The 16,540-nt window shown below is 41.1% G+C and overlaps 1 protein-coding gene across 1 annotated transcript in view; it reads right to left on the bottom strand.

The window, feature by feature from the left end:
- The window catches only part of UNC79 (unc-79 homolog, NALCN channel complex subunit), a 1,772,232-nt gene that overhangs the window by 1,285,517 nt on the left and 470,175 nt on the right, over positions 1 to 16,540 (bottom strand). Inside the window, exons 13-14 of the mRNA XM_044074575.1 lie at positions 11,643 to 11,873; positions 10,591 to 10,781 (exon numbers count right to left, since the gene is read on the bottom strand). Coding sequence (XP_043930510.1) covers positions 10,591 to 10,781; positions 11,643 to 11,873 — 422 coding nt within the window. The remainder of the gene's footprint in view (positions 1 to 10,590; positions 10,782 to 11,642; positions 11,874 to 16,540) is intronic.

Raw genomic sequence — 16,540 nt, 5'->3', positions numbered from 1 at the left:
ACTAACATAAACATAATCCACTATCCTGAGCTGCCAGTATTAGCTTTTTTTGGCTTTTGGCTTTATTTCACCTCTTCTTAGCCATTTCTGTGTCAAATCTTGGACAACGTGAGATTTTTCCAGAGGTTTGTGTACTTGCCACTATATTTGTGGATTTTCAGTTTTTTTTCCATCTCACCTGCTCTTTTTCCCTACATTATTTCTTTATTTTTAGTACACTCCATTGTTGCCTGATTTGTGTCTACTTTGATTTCCATTCCCACCTTATTATGAAATGCTTCTGCTAAACTAAGCAAAGATTGTTTTCACTTCCAAGTGATTCAATACTTTGTGGGGCCAATCAATTACCCTAAAGCTGTAAATTAGAACAAGAAAAGAAAATTGGTTTATAGCTTGAACTTTATACCTAAATGTCAAGGCAGTTTTCAATATTAAATTTAGTCTTCTGATGTATTCCTTATTGAGCTTTATCCTTGTTTGTTTGTGTTTTATTGCCAATCCTTCATCTACTCCCATATATTTATACACTCCCTCCTATTCATATTCCTTTATATCACATTCCTGTCCCAGGTTGATATGTTCTTGGTGCTGCAGCATTCTTTTTTTAAATGTTGCTTTTGCACATTTATCAAGACCAAATACCATTCCTATATTATCTGAGGAAGTTTTAACCATTGGTTGTTGTGCTTCAATCTCCTCATCTGATGAACTATACAATTTTAAGTCATCCACAAAAAGTAGATGAGAAGTCTTTGAAAAAGGTTGATTTCTAGGAACCAAATTGTAGCCATAGCCTAATTTAAGTAAACAGCTTAATGGGTTAAAGGCAAGACAAAATAGCAACAGTGACACCCTGGAATATCCTCCTTTGAATTTTTACCCTGGAATAATAATTTGCCCTTTGTAATAGCTCAACTGCAAGGTAGTTTGCCACTGTTTCATGGTCACTGCAATGTAATTTATCATTGAAGGGTGCATCTTATAATCTGTCAACATTCCTTTATCCATCGATGTGAGAAGCTGTCGAATGCTTTTTGTAAGCTGTCCATGCCATACTCAGATTCTTCCCATTTTTACAACTCTCTGTTATGACCTTATTTACTGACAAATGATCCTTTGTTCCTTATAACTTTGGGGGTTTTTTTACCTTTTTGTTCCATTGCCATAATTGAATTCATTTTTTCTAAATGACTATAAACTCTATAAACTCTGTCTATATCAATTACAGTATATAACGAGCATATTGTTGGACGGAAATTTATTGATCTAAAGTTTTTAGGATGGATTGCAGGTTCACTCTTAAGGAGTAGTAGTATTTTTCCAGTTGTTAACCAGGTTGGCATCTGTTTGGGATGTACATATAAGTATTTCTTACTTAGGACTAAATCTTTGTGTAAAGATACTAATATACTTTAACCAGAAATTATATACTGCATCTGAACCTGAGATTTTCCAGTTTGGAGATTGTCTTAATTTAAAATAAATTTTCTCTGGCTTATTACTTCATCCCATTTCATATCCTCTGTTAGGGTCCTTTTACTGTTTCTTTTAATTCTTCTGTCCTCATTATTGGCCAAATACCATATTTCTGAATCAAACACTGTACTGTCATACAAGACCACACTTGTGTACTCCCTAGCACCCCATGTATTCTGTTGGAACATGCACAAGAACACACACACACATGCACTCATTTTGACATGCAAACAAGCACCCCACACTCCATCACACTCACTAAAACACTAAACCATATACTAGCACACACAATCTAGCACACACACACACACACACACACACACACACACACATTCAGACTCTTGATTCCCAACCTGCCCCACCATACAACCACATAGGCAGACACACACTCAGATACACTTGTACAGCCTCATTCACACCCCTATAGACACACACACACACACACACACACACACACACACACACAGACCCCCACCCCCACATCTTTACTGAATTTACCTGCACCATGAGTACCCTCAAATGCATGCAAGGATGATTGATATGCTTTTACACCGGTCACGTTTTTCCTCCTAGATTAAAATTTTAATTGGCTGAGCAAATCTTGACTGCTGCAGCCTTGCCTGAAATTAAGCCCATATGAGAGGTAAACCTCAGAAGTAAAGCAATCTCCAAATTAGAAAAATTTAGCATGATGTAAAAACCTTCTAAGCTAAGGTTTCCATATCAAGCTAAGCCTTTCTGAATTCCAGGGATAGTGTTTTAGAAGACTTTAGAAGGAATAAGAAAAGAAAATGTAGATGGAGGGTAATGTATACTTAGATGATACATAACTTAGAGTTACAAAATATCCCACAAAAAAGAAAGAAAAATAGCATATGTGCAAACTAACAACATCCTCTTTACAGGTTAAAGTGCTAAGAAAGCAATATGGTAAAGTATTGCATTTTGTGCAGCATATAATGCTTACAGGAGCTTTACTTTACAAATTATTTGGGGACTGCTAGACTAATTATGTCCAAACTTACACCAAAGCACTAGATGAGCATTTATATAGCTGCATGGAATCAGGAATACCAGACAGGACGACATCATCCTCTTCAAGGAAATGTAAACCTGTCTGGTGGACATCTACAATAAATAAACTCTGTAATAAAAGGAAAGAATTGCTGTCCAGGACCAAGAAGGAGCAGGTGTCTAATTGGAAGCAATCTTTCCTTAGCCTGAACAAGAGCACTAGTGAAATCCTCCAAAGCAAACTTCGAGTCCAAACTCGCCACATCTACTAAAGACAATCATAAGGCTTTTTTCACATATGTCTGCAATCTCAAGGGAAGCACCCAGATCTGCTCAGAACTGGTGGGGAGGAACACCACATACACAAACCCTGTAGATATAGCCAATCTGCTAGCAGTCAGGTTCAGTGAAAACTTTACTCCTCTGTCCCCCCATCAGTAAAAAAGGACATCCCCAGTACCTGCCCCCTCCCCTTATCTCTAGGGAGCAAGTCACCACTGCCCTCTCAAAGGCAAAAAATACAGCCTCCATGGGACCTAATAACATCCCAGGCTGCATCCTATATGAACTCAGGCAGGAACTCGCAGCACCATTAAGCACCCTATTCAACCAAACCTGAGTACTGTCTTCATCTCAGCCAAGTGGAGGACAGCTGCTGTCATCCCTTTGCACATAGACCCATCAGCCTAACTAGTTTGATCCGCAAGGCCATGGAACGGATTACCATAGACCTCATTAACTAGGACATTGGCAACCTCCAGACACTTAATCCCACACAGTTTGTTTTTTGTCAAGGGGAGGTCATGCCTGTTAAATTTGGTTGACTTCTTTGAGATGTGAGAAGTTGTCAAATGCTTTTTGTAAGCTGTCCATGCCATACTCAGATTCTTCCCATTTTTACATCTCTCTGTTATGACCTTATTTACTGACAAATGATCCTTTGTTCCTTATAACTTTGTTTTTCTTACCTTTTTTTTTATCCCAGGCTGCATCCTACATGAACTCAGGCATGAACTTGCAGCACCATTAAGTACCCTGTTCAACCAAAGCCTGGAGGACAGTCACTGTCATCCCTTTACACAAAGGTGGAGTGTCCATTGATCTTGGAAATTATAATGCCATCAACCTAACTGGCCTGATCTGCAAAGCCATGGAACGGATTATCATGGACTTCATTACCAGGGACATTCACAACCTCCAAACACTCGACCCCACACTGTTTAGCTTTGTCAAGGGGTGGTCATGTCTGTTAAATCTGGTAGACTACTTTGAGACAGTCAGCAAAGCCATGGATGAGGGGAAGATGGTGCACACCACCTACCCTGACCTGGTCAAAGCCTTCTACACTATTCCCCACTCTGGAATAATAGATAAACTCTCTCAACTAGGAATCAATCCATATGTTACCAGATGGGTAGCAAACTGGCTCACTAATAGAGCTCACCTAATGAAATAGGGGATGCCACCTCAAGTAGTAGACCTGTAATAAGTGGTGTAGCCAGGGATCAGTCTTGGGGCCTCTGTTATTTGGGATGTATTTCTCTGAAGTGCAGGCCAAAACCAGTGGGCTATGGCTAACCAAGTTTGCAATTGACTGCAAGCTGGGTGCAGTCATCAATTCCCCAAGTGATGTGGACGCCTTCCAAGAAGGTCTCACCCAAACAAATGACAGGTGCCAGAAACATGGCCTCAAGTTGAATGCCAAAATATGCAACATCATCCCCTTTGGGGAGAGTGACGTCCCCACATATTATCACATTAATAACAATATCCTAAGCATGCAATCAGTTGTGAGGGATTTGGGCACCCAAGTTGATAGCATCCTGACTTTTAACCACCATGTTGCATCCATTGTACGGAAAGCTTTCTACATGGCCCACCTCATAAGTAAGCGTATCTCATCCAGGGACAAGGAGGTCATAACATCCCTGTATTCTTCCCTTATAAGGCCAATTATTGAGTACAATGCCCTCTTCAGCATGTACCTTACAAAGCATATGCAGCAGCTGGAGAGACCAAAGAGGTTCCTCACAAGGAGAATCCAGGGCCTCAAACATCTACCCTACACAGATAGGCTAAATGCCCTTTCCCTCTACTCAGTTTCATACAGACTCCTCAAAGGTGACCTCTGTCTGCCATACAAAACAATCTTAGACCCTGCCTTGATGGTACTGCTGCATATCTGCAAGTCAAGCCCCACTCTAATAACCCACACACGTGACCTCAACTTGGTCTGTGTCATAAGTAGGACTTGTTGTTCGGACAGATTTCTGTCCCAGAACCTCCCCCATCTGTGGAATAGACTCCCTCTTCACATCAAGCAGAGCACCTCATTATCCCTTTTTAAGCACAACTTGGGTAACTGGATGGGAAACAGAAAATACACACCTAGGATTCCACCTGTGTCCCTGCTGAACAGGGGCTTTGGGTGCTGACTTGTCTAAACTTGGGCTAAACATGGGCTAAGCTCTTGGCTAGGCTTATAAAGGCCTCAGGGCCAATAGCCTAGTAACTTCCTATGATCCTATGTCATTTACCAGTGTCATCAGACACTAAAACCAGTTTAAGTATTTGCACCTACAACAGCAATACTTGTCATATTCATATTTAGTACAGGAGTGCTCGCCTTATTCAAATTTGTACGAACTTAACTAAAGCAGATAGATCTGTACTATAAATACTGTGTTATTTAGAACAACAAAAAAGGTCTACAAAATGACTATTTTCTATTATATATGTTTTTCATGAACGGGCAATTTAAAGGAAAAAAGACAGTAATCTTTTTTATAATTTTATTTTAATAAACAAAAAGTTAAAAAATAAAAATTGAAAAGGGGGTGATTTGAAGGCTGTTGTTCAGTACATAAGTCTCTATGAAAGGAAATGAAATTAAATGAATTGTGTTTGATGTTCATAGGTTCATAGGTTCATACTAGGCTATCTGCCCGAGGGCATTTACAAGCCTAGCCCATAGTTTTGTGGCTTACGCCACCCCTTTAGTATGGGGAACTATACCCATTATTTTGCTGTGCCTCTGTTGAGCAGTGACACTGAGGTAATCCCTGGGGTATATCTGTGATCTCCCATCCATTGGTCAAGATTTCTCTTGAACAAGGCCAGCGAGGTGCTCTGCCTCACATATACCGGGATTTTATTCCACAGCATAGGGAGTCTTTGGGTGATGAATCTATCCCTCCAGCACGTCCTATTAATAGCCGTGTCGAGGTTTATGTCTCCCGCCCTTGTGGCTCTGACGGATCTAGATTTTTTGAGGTGAAGCATATTCATCAAATCTGGGTTTGACATGGCCTTGTATGTTAGGCAAAGGTCACCTCTGGGCAAGCGGTAGGCGACTGAATAGAGCTGGAGTTCTTTCAGTCGGGCAGCATAGGACAGATGTTTGAGACCCTTTATCCTTTTGGTGAGGAATTTTTGTGGCCTCTCCAGCTGCTGCAAGTGTCGGGTCAGATACATTCCGAATGGGGCATTGTAATCAATCATTGGTCTGATGAGTGATGAGTATAGGGAGACTATGACCTCCCTTGATCTAGATGAGAATCCCTTCATGATAAGGTGGGCAATGTAGAAGGTCTTCCTAACTACTTTAGCTACATGGGTGTCGAATGACAGACTACTATCAACCTGGGTCCCCAGGTCCCTGATAACTTCTTCTGTACTCAGTGGATTGCCACCTATTTGGTAGCTAGGGGTAACCTTGTTTTTCCCGAAGGGTATGACTATGCATTTTTTGGCATTTAACTTTAGGCCATGGCTCTGGCACCAGTTATCCGTTTCTGTGAGACCCTTCTGAAGGATATCTGTGTCAGATGTGTTTTCTACTATGGCGCCCAGTTTGCAGTCATCTGCAAACTTTGTCAGCCATAACCCTCCTGTGTTTGCTTGTACTTGGAAAAGTAGATGCCAAACAAGAGTGGGCCCAGGACTGAGCCCTGTGGTACACCACTTGTGACAGGCTTTGAGTCTGACATGGCGCCAGCAACTCTGACCCTGTGGGTTCTGTCACTCAGCCAGTTTGCAACCCATCTTGTGATGTATGGGTTAACATTTAAGCTGATGAGTTTTTCAATGATACCCGAGTGGGGTATTGTATCAAAGGCCTTCGCCAGATCGAGGTAGGCTGTATGGACTGCCTTTCCTCATCAATGGCTTTGGTGACTGTTTGAAAAAGTCAACCAAGTTTAGAAGGCATGATCTGCCTTTGACAAAGCCAAACTGGGATGGATCCAAAGTCTGCAAATTCCCTATGTCTTTATTTATGAGGTCCATTATGATCCTCTCCATGGCTTTGCAGATAAGACTTGTCAAGCTAATGGGCGGTAATTTCCAGGGTCGGTGGAGGCACCGCCTTTGTGAAGTGGGACCACAGTTGCAGTGCACCACTCCTGGGTACGTATCCAGAGGTAAGACTATGATTAAACAGCTGTCCTAGCTGTGGGTTTAATTCCTCGTTGAGTTCGTGGAGCACACAGCCGGGGACACCATCAGGTCCCATGGATGCTGTGTTTTTGCTTTGGAGAGAGCAGTTCTCACTTGGGCGTTGGAGATGTTTGGGGGCTGCAATCGCTTGGTATAGATATCTCTCCTTTTGGGGAGGGGAGAAGTTTGCACTGAACCTGTCAGCCAGTATGTTGGCAATGTCTGTAGGATCAGTAATCTTCACATCATTTTGAACTAGTTCTGAGCATATCTGGGAGTTTCCTCCCAGGTTTCTAACATAGCTAAAGAAGGCCTTATGATTGTCTTTTGAGTCTTTAGCTATTTTTCTCTCAAAATTTGCTTTGGATGATTTTATGAGAGCTCTTAGTTTTTACTTATAGTGATCAAGGGTGTCTTACCTTTTAAGGATTTTGCTCTATCTTGTAGTAGCTTCCTCCTTTTGTTGTAGAGTTTGTTTATGGCTGGGGTCCACCAGAGTGGACGCTTGCCTTTGGTACAAAGAGTCTTTGTTTTGCTTGGGATTGCCTTATCCATGCAGTCCTGCAGGTGCTGGTAGAAGGCATTTGTAAGTGATTCAGCGGCTTGAGTACTGTTTTCCGTCGGCTCGGGGCCTTAAAGGAGACCACACTAGTCTTTAGAAGTGTGAAGTCGGCTTGAGAAGTTCTTTACTGTGGTCTTTTTATTTCAGGTGGGGGTGGGATGAGGACCTCCAGCGAGATTAGTTTGTGATCTGATCTCACCAGTGAGGGGTATACTTCGGTGTTGAACATTGTGCTCCCATGTTCGTGATGATGAGATCAAGTATGTTTTCTCCTCTTGTGGGGATGGTGACTAGTTGTTCCATGGCATTTGAGTTTATGAATTCCAGGAACTTTTGGGCTAGGGTGTTTGGGCTTGAGTAGTGTTCCCAGTCTATATTAGGGTAATTGAAGTCACCTAGTATGATGGTGTTTGGTGATACATTTATCCCTCTAGTGTTTTCAGGAAGGCCATGTGAGGTTCCTGAGTTTGTGAGGGTGGCCTGTAACATGCTACAATTTGCAGAGCAGTCTTGCCTATGGTTAATTGCACCTGGATGGTCTCCGATGCATCGTGCATTGCCACCAGTCTTGAGGTGTGGGTGTCTTTGATGAATATGGATACCCCTCCTTTCTTGGTATTGTCCGGATTTTGGGGCGGGCATGATAAGAGGTAAAACCTGATAGTGCTGGGGTGCTCTCAGGAGCCTTGAACCAGGTTTCTGTCACTGCACAGACATCGATGTTCTCCATACTGAGAAGCGCCTCGAGTGCGTACATTTTGAGATTTAGACTTCTGGCATTGAGCAGCATTACCCTTTTTGTGTTCTAGGGTGGTAGGTTTAGAATTTGAGCCTTGCCTAAAAAAGGCACTATGGGGTGGCAAGAGCCTTTGCCAATATCCAGAATCCCAGGGTGACAGGTGCAAGCCGTCCCTTGCGAAGCAGCGTGGCTTGTCCAGCATGTCATCCCAGGCAGACAGACATTGGATCCCCTTTGAATGACACCAGAGTTTAAGCCAATTGTTAAAGCTGATCATCTTATCTCTGTATTGTGGCATCATTCTTGGTGAAGGTAGGATACTGCTCAAGGTCAGGGTCATACCTGCCTGGGCTACATAATCAGAGAGCTCCTCAATGTCTCTTTTCATGTAGTCCAAGGAGGTACATCTCAGGTCGTTTACACCAGCGTGGACAATGACTGAGTCATATTTGTACCTGCTGTTGAGAGACCTGAGTGCTTGCGTTATGAGGCGGATTCTAGCGCCCGACAGGCAGCTTACTGTGACCTTCTCCTTACTCAGTCTGGTGAGCGGGACGTCAGTGTGTCTGACTATGGAGTCACCAATGACTAGTGTGTCTGGCATTGTGTTTGGCCTTAAGGGCTGTGACTGTTTGACACTCTGACTGTGAGGTCTATGTGTTGCAGGTGTTGTGTTCTGAGGTGGTGGTTGTTTGGGTGTCTGCTTTGGTGGCCTCTGCTGTTTTGGTAGATTTTTGATCAGAGCCGAGTATGTCTTTGTGTGTTTATGTGTATGATTTGAGGTTGTGATGGTACTATGTGAGACTGGGTCTATAGTGTGTGTGGTAACCTTCTCCTCCTGACTGGTCTTGCCAGTCCTATGTTGAGAGAGCTCAGCCTCCAGTTTGGCCGTATAGTTGCATCTCGCATGTATTTGTGTTTTGTGGGAGGAGGAGAGGGTTGTCTGTGTACATGAGGCAACTGTAACATTGCCTCAATATTCCCAGGTTCACCAGCTGAGCAGGAGAGGACACTAGCAACTGATCCCTCGACATGCTAGAAGGACTAGACAAAAAAACTTTAAAAGAGATTCCGGGGACGTGGTGACCGAGAAATGGGGGTTTGCCTTTTGGGGTGCTATCTATAAGAGTGCCGTATCAAGGTAATAAGTACTGTAGGAGCAAGTGCTAGGTTTAACAGATAGAGAAAAGTCTACTTGGAGTCAAGTAGAGATGATCTTTAGGTATTAGAGAAAGTGCTAGTAACAGGGATGCTTAAAGGTAAGATTGAAAAGAATGCACTCTGCAGTGTGCACTAGAGAAGTTAGATATGAAAGTAGGTAACTTGAGTTTTACCTGTTTAAAAAGTTAAGGTTTAGTGGAGAGTTACTATTTTTAAAACAGCAAGATGGACTGAAAGGGGTGGTTACTTTTGTATTTTGGTACTATGAAATACTGTAGGATGGCCAATAAATTTAAATAATTGAAGGGGTGGGATTTCAAAAGTGATGGTTTTGTGATTACTCACATAAGCCAGTGAAAGTAGAGAGAAATGAGATATATGGTCAGATTAACATAAGAGGCGGGCAACTAGAAAGACAGTGGTATTTAACAAGACAATTTAAATGGGTGGAAGGGAGGGGAAAAATTCTGCCTGACTCAGAACAGAGAGAGCTGTGGTCTCTTTTGAAGTTTTAATATGCTGTTAAACAGAATGCAAGCAAAACACAAGGTAAAGAAAACAAACTACAGTATTCAAAATATAGAAAGGCAATACAGAAATACAAAAAATAACAGCAAACTAACCTTTCCTTCACAGCAAAGTGTAGCAGAGTCTGGATGAGCCTTTCTGGTAAAGCATGTATATGTTTAGTTTCTTCAATTAATGAAGAAAAAGATATGTACAATGTCAGTTTTTCACATTTGTAAACTAAATATAAATAATATTAGAATAAAATATAATACCAAGGGATTGTGAGCACCAAAGCTGATCAGCAATATCTACAAAATGTCTTTTGCATACATAAGATTATTAACAAATGTTCAAAATGTTAAAATGTTGAGACACATAAGATCAACAAACATTTCAACCTCCCAAGCTCACTGAACACACAAAAGACAACATATACAAAAGATTGCAAGAAGAAAGTTTTGCATTTTGAACCCATAATCCTACCAAAACATTCATACCTAATTTATCTGACTAATGGTAGTGTTACTGAAAGGGTATTTTTAAAGGTAAAGTGTAAGAGCAAGGTTGGGGTTAGGGTTAGTACACCTTACTAAGTTAGTGCAGTGGGGCTTCACTTTTTTCTTTTTAATTTGTTGCAAGCGATCTCACATATTTCTGTTTTAGAGTCACTTGATAAGAGGTCTTTGCCTACCTCAGTACTTCTCGAAACTCTTTAAGCTGGTTATCAGGCACTTCCGTTCGAATGGCTTCCAGCCATTCAGGCATGATGCATTCCCACACTGGCTGGCTGATGACATTATATGGAATCAGGCAAAGAATTCTGTTTAATCCTTCCTTCAGCTGAGTCACTGTGTTGCAAGATTTATCCCAGTAGCCACCGACCTAAAAAAATAAACTCTGGTAAGAATTAAAAAAATATTTGGAGTATGGTTTCACTTTCTGAGTTCTGAAATAGTCATACCATCTTGATAAAATAAGCTTTATCTAGCACAACTACTTTGGTGCATTCCTAAAGCTATTCAAAATAGAATTAAATTTATAAAATTTGTCAATATAATATGTAACTGTGTTTTATGAAAGGCACAGTATTTTATTACTTTGCTGTTAATAATTCTAGCCAACCTTACACCATGTCTGGCTAGTGAAATTACTTCTAGAATTGAATTGCCAAGGTATAGATGACAACTGCAATGGAGACTCATCAAATTAGTGCTGACCCAAAATGCTTGGTCTCAAATTTGATTTTTAAATGAGGCTTCTGTGCAGAGAAACTACAAAGTCTAACAGGAGCACTTTTCCTAGTTTGGAGAACACTTCCACAGCAGTCTTTCAACACAACAGAATTGCATTACTGCCAACTATACCACAAAGATGAGCACATTATTTTGGAATTGGAAAAAATGTTACATAACTTCATTAATACAACAATGATAACTATTCTGGTCATTGTTACTTTCTGAAAACACCTGTTAATATGCAATCTAGTCTAGTCAGTATTTATCACCTTAAATATATGCAGTACTTAAAACAAGGTATGATTCGGGTAACATATAAAATGATAGGTACTCTATCGGTATGATGTCTTCAGCAAATGTACAATTATTATATACTTACACATAACGAATGTAATTAATAGATCCTTATCCATCTGTTCATCTAACTCCAGAACATAGAAAAGTTCCTAATTTGACATGCAACAACAGTTATTAATTGCATCATGGACTGAAAGCCTTTAGAACTTACTCTAGCAAATTCCATAGGTTTAGGAAGCAGGCACATGACCATAACGTCGAACCTAACATCACAGACATTTTTTAACCACTTTGTGACAAACTGAGGCTTCAGCTTCTCTACCAGACTGCCAACTTCATCATCTGTCATGTACGCTGTCGAATGAAACCATTGGAAGACCATGCTGACAAGGCGTGCCAGGCTCTCTGTTGGAGTATTCTCATTGGGAGTACAAAGACTTACCTACAGATTAAAAAGGGTGCAAAAACAAACTGCATTGAGGAAAGATCCTAGGAATGCATTCAAGAATGAATGTGCAGTCTTTTCATTGTAATGTTATAAACAATAGCCATCTTTTTTACAGTCTTTGGTACGTACTTTGCTCAGGCTTTATGTTACTATCATTATAAAAGATACCAAGTTACTCACTGAAATGCTAAATATATTTTGTGCTATGGAAATAAGTATTCACTGATCATTTAAAACTCCACTAGTAACTAAAAAATAATTACTGTATTAATTTTAACTATTCCAGCAAAGAAAGACAGTACTCACAGGAGGTCAAGGTCACCCTTCATCATATTTGCACTTACCAACTAAAACCAGCTCCCTGATGAAAACTCTTAACCACTGCACTCTTGAGCTATTTTGGAATAAACATAAAATTCACCTGTTCTCCAGATATGACTACATATGCTTCAGACATACAGGTTAGAAGTGTAATCATCAAATGTAGATGCATTAATATTGCTTCAAGACCTAATGTAATAGACTATGTGCTGCTTGGGTGTGCTATGCATACATTTTTCACTTCAGTTTTAGTATTCATAGCATACTATAAAGACTCATGTTTCTATATTATTAAATTCTATTACTTTAAATGTTATTACTTAACTCCATTTAGTACTTAAATCTGTCAAAATCATTAGAAATACTTATTAAAAATATATTCTGTATGTATGGCTCCTCAGTGGGCCTGTGAGTTATGCCAGTGAACTGGTTTGTCTTTGATTTTCTAGTACCCTACTAAAGCTGTTTTAACTGTCTCTGGAGTGCTGGCATTTGTAGGTTCATATGTTTATAAATAAGTACAAGGTTAGCTGCCTTTTGGGTCATTTTAAGCCTAGCCATTTTCCTTATTTGTGCTCAAAATAACCTATTCATTGTTAACCTGGACCCAGAGGAAAGTATGGTACCCATGTACGATACTGTAGCCCAATGAACTTCCTTCTAATCTAGGATACACTTCCAAAAAAAGCTGAATTTCCATGTATTACACCTCAAAATTGAAGAAGGCTTATGGCATGAATGTAACCAATTATTCAAATGTAGCTGTCTGTAGTACTGAAAAGATAACAAAAAAAATGTTAGGTAAATTAATGCACAAATACAACCCGATAACCATTCACATGCAGAAGTTCCTTCTTATTCAAATAAATGTTTGTTAGTTGTTTTTTGGTGGGCTGTTCACAATTTACTGAGTAGACTGCAGATTTTACGTACGTACTTTATCCCCTTCCCTCTAGTCCTTATAAAATGGCCGAATCAATAATTTAAAATTCCTGAACTCAATTGCTGTTGTACCAGCCTTTCAAGAAGATAGTGCCTATCTGCCCCATGCCTTCTCTAAAGTAATACTACCTCATTTTCCCACTAGACTGGAGAGGAGGAAAGAACAACATTGTTTTTTATTAAAAATGTGAAAGGAATAGCTAATGCCTATAAGTATCAACATAACAAGGATAATGACTGACCTCAGGTTGTCAGAACAATGTTTACTATCACCAGTACCTTATAATAATCTAATTAATTGAGTCTGAAGTGTACAGATGTGAGTAATACAAGGCCTAACTTACATTGTTATTTCTTTATACAACATATTGATATGATTCACTTTTTATTATGAACACCACTCTAACTTTTCCTACCACTTTTAAAATTCTTTCAGTTTATGTTTTTTTTTTTTGTTTGTTTTGTTAACGTCATGGCTGAAAGAGTTTAAGGCAGAATTTCAACTCATGCACTTAAATGCCGAGAAACTCAGAAATTGTACACCATAAAACACAAAATCAGTGTGCCACACAATCACAGCCCCTAAGGCGAAATAATATACCTAACACACTAGTAATAGGTAACTCTATAGTCAGGCACACTGACGTCCCACTCACTAGGCTGGACAAGCAGAAGGTTACTGTTAGCTGCCTGTCAGGAGCCACAATCCACCACATAACACAAGCACTCAGGTCACTCCAGAACAAGTACAAATATGACTCTGTCATTGTTCATGTTGGTGTGAATGACCTGAGACGTACCTCCCTGGAATACATGAAAAGAGACATGGGAGAGCTCTCTGATCATGTAGCCCAGGCTGGTATGACCCTGACCCTGAGTAACATCTTGCCCTCACCAAGAATGATACCTCAGTATAAAGAAACAATGATCAATTTCAAAAATTGTCTAAGCTTCTGGTGTCATTCAAAGGGGATCCAGTGTCTGTCAACCTGGGACAGCATGCTCAACAAGCCACTTTGCTTCACAAGAGACAGCTTGCACCTGTCACCCCTAGGCTTTCGAATACTGGCCAAGCCTCTTGCTGCCCCCATAGTGCCTTTTTTAGGCAAGGCTCAAAAGTCAAACTCACCTCTGTAACAAAAAACTGAGGGTTATGCTACTCAACGCCAGGAGTTTAAATCTCAAAATGCACACGCTCGAAGCACTCCTCAGTATGGAGAATGTCGACATCTGTGCAGTAACTGAAACCTAGTTCAAGGCTCCAGAGAGCACCCTGGCACTACCGGGCTACAACTCATACCACACGTTTCAGCCACAGAACGTGGACCGAAACACAAAAGGAGGGGGTGTATCCATATTCATCAAGGATACCTACACCTCCAGGTTAGTGGTGCAGCATGATACCTCTGAGATCATCCATGTGCAACTACCATCGGGCAAATCTGCAATGCAAATTATGGCCTGCTACAGATCACCCTCCATGACCCAGGACCACCACTCCCCCTTTCTGGAGACACTGGAAAACATGAAGGCCCTACCAAACACCCTGATATTGGGCGATTTCAATTACCCTACCATTCACTGGGAAAACTACTCAAGTACAAATTCCCAGGCCCAGCGCTTCCTGGAATTCATCAGCTTAAATGCCCTGGATCAGCTGGTAAACTCCCCTACCAGAGGTGAAAGCATATTGGACCTGGTCATCACCAACATGGGCGACGGGTGTTTCACACTGGAGGTCAACCTGTCACTGGTTAGATCAGACCATAAACTAATCACTCTGGATGTCCACACCCCACCACCACCCCCAACTAAGGAAACTACAGTAAAAATATTTTCTAAAGTAAAATTCACCTTACTTAAGACAGCGGTGGTAAGTTTCACAGCCCCCACGCTAAAGGATAATACTGCCCAAGATGTAGAAACCTTTACAAATGCACTCTATGAGCACCTACAAGGATGCATGGATTGTGCCATCCCTAGCAAAACCAAGACTCACTCCTCTAAGAGAAGGAAACCAGTTTTGTGGACCCCTGCAATAAACAGGCTATACAATAGAAGGAGGAAACTAGTTCAGAAAAAAAGCAAATCCCAAGAAAGAAAGACATCCCTGATCAGTATCAGTAAGAAACTGAGGTCCCTCATGAAATCATCCAAGGCTAACTTCGAAAGAAAAATAGCCAAGGATTCAAAAGATAACCACAAAGCCTTCTTTAGCTATGTTAAGAATCTAAGTGGCAACTCGCAGATATGCACTGAACTAGTGCAAAATAGCACAAAATATACTGAACCTACTGATATTGCCAACATCCTGACAGTAGTGTCTCAAAAATCACAGACACACAGGTGAAAACAGCTCTTTCAAAAGCCAAAAACACAGCATCAATGGGACCAGATGGTGTCCCAGGCTGCGTCTTGCACAAACTACAGAATGAACTAACCCCCCACCTAAACACGCTGTTCAACCTCAGCCTCTCCACAGGCTACGTGCCCATAGAATGGTGCACAGCAATGGTTATTCCTCTCCACAAAGGAGGGGCCACAATTAACCCTGGTAACTATCACCCCACAAGCCTGACTAGCTGGTTTGCAAGGCTATGGAGTGCACCATCATGGAACTCATTAACAAAGACATTGGGAACCTCCAAACACTTGACCCGACCCAGTTTGGCTTTGTTAAGGGCAGATCATGCCTACTAAACCTGGTTGACTTCTTCGTGATAGTCACCAAGGCCAAAGACGAGGGAAAGGCGGTTCACACAGCCTACCTTGACCTCGCCAAGGCTTTTGACACCATTCCCCACTCGGGTATTACAGAAAAACTCACCAGCCTGAACATAAACCACGAGATGGGTTGCCAACTGGCTTACAGACAGAACTCACACGGTAAGAATAGTGGGCTCCAGGTCCGACTCTAAAGCAGTCACAAGTGGTGTCCTGCAAGGCTCGGTCCTGGGACCCCTACTGTTCGGCATATGCTTCTCAGAAGTACAGGCAAACACAGGAGGACTATGGCTAACTGTTCGGCATATACTTCTCAGAAGTACAGGCAAACACAGGAGGACTACGGTTAACCAAGTTTGCCGATGACTGCAAACTGGGAGCCATAATTGACTCTCCAGCTGACATGGACATCCTCCAAAAGAGCCTTACTGAGATGGACACCTGGTGTCAAAGTCATGGCCTCAAGCTAAATGCCAAAAAATGCATAGTTATCCTGTTTGGGAAAAACAAAACACCCACAAATTACCACATAGGTGGCAGCCCCCTTAATACAGAAGAGGTAATAAGAGATCTGGGGACCCAGGTAGATATTAATCTCTCCTTTGACAATCATATTGCCAAAGTAGTTAGGAAATCCTTCTGTGTGGCCCATCTAATTACTAAAGGGTTTGTAT

Source organism: Protopterus annectens, chromosome 6.part0, assembly GCF_019279795.1.
Source record: "Protopterus annectens isolate FY-2018-M chromosome 6.part0, PAN1.0, whole genome shotgun sequence".
Taxonomy (NCBI): Eukaryota; Metazoa; Chordata; order Ceratodontiformes; family Protopteridae; genus Protopterus; species Protopterus annectens.
The sequence above is the reverse complement of the archived record's forward strand: the minus strand, read 5'-3'. Positions and strand labels throughout refer to the sequence as shown.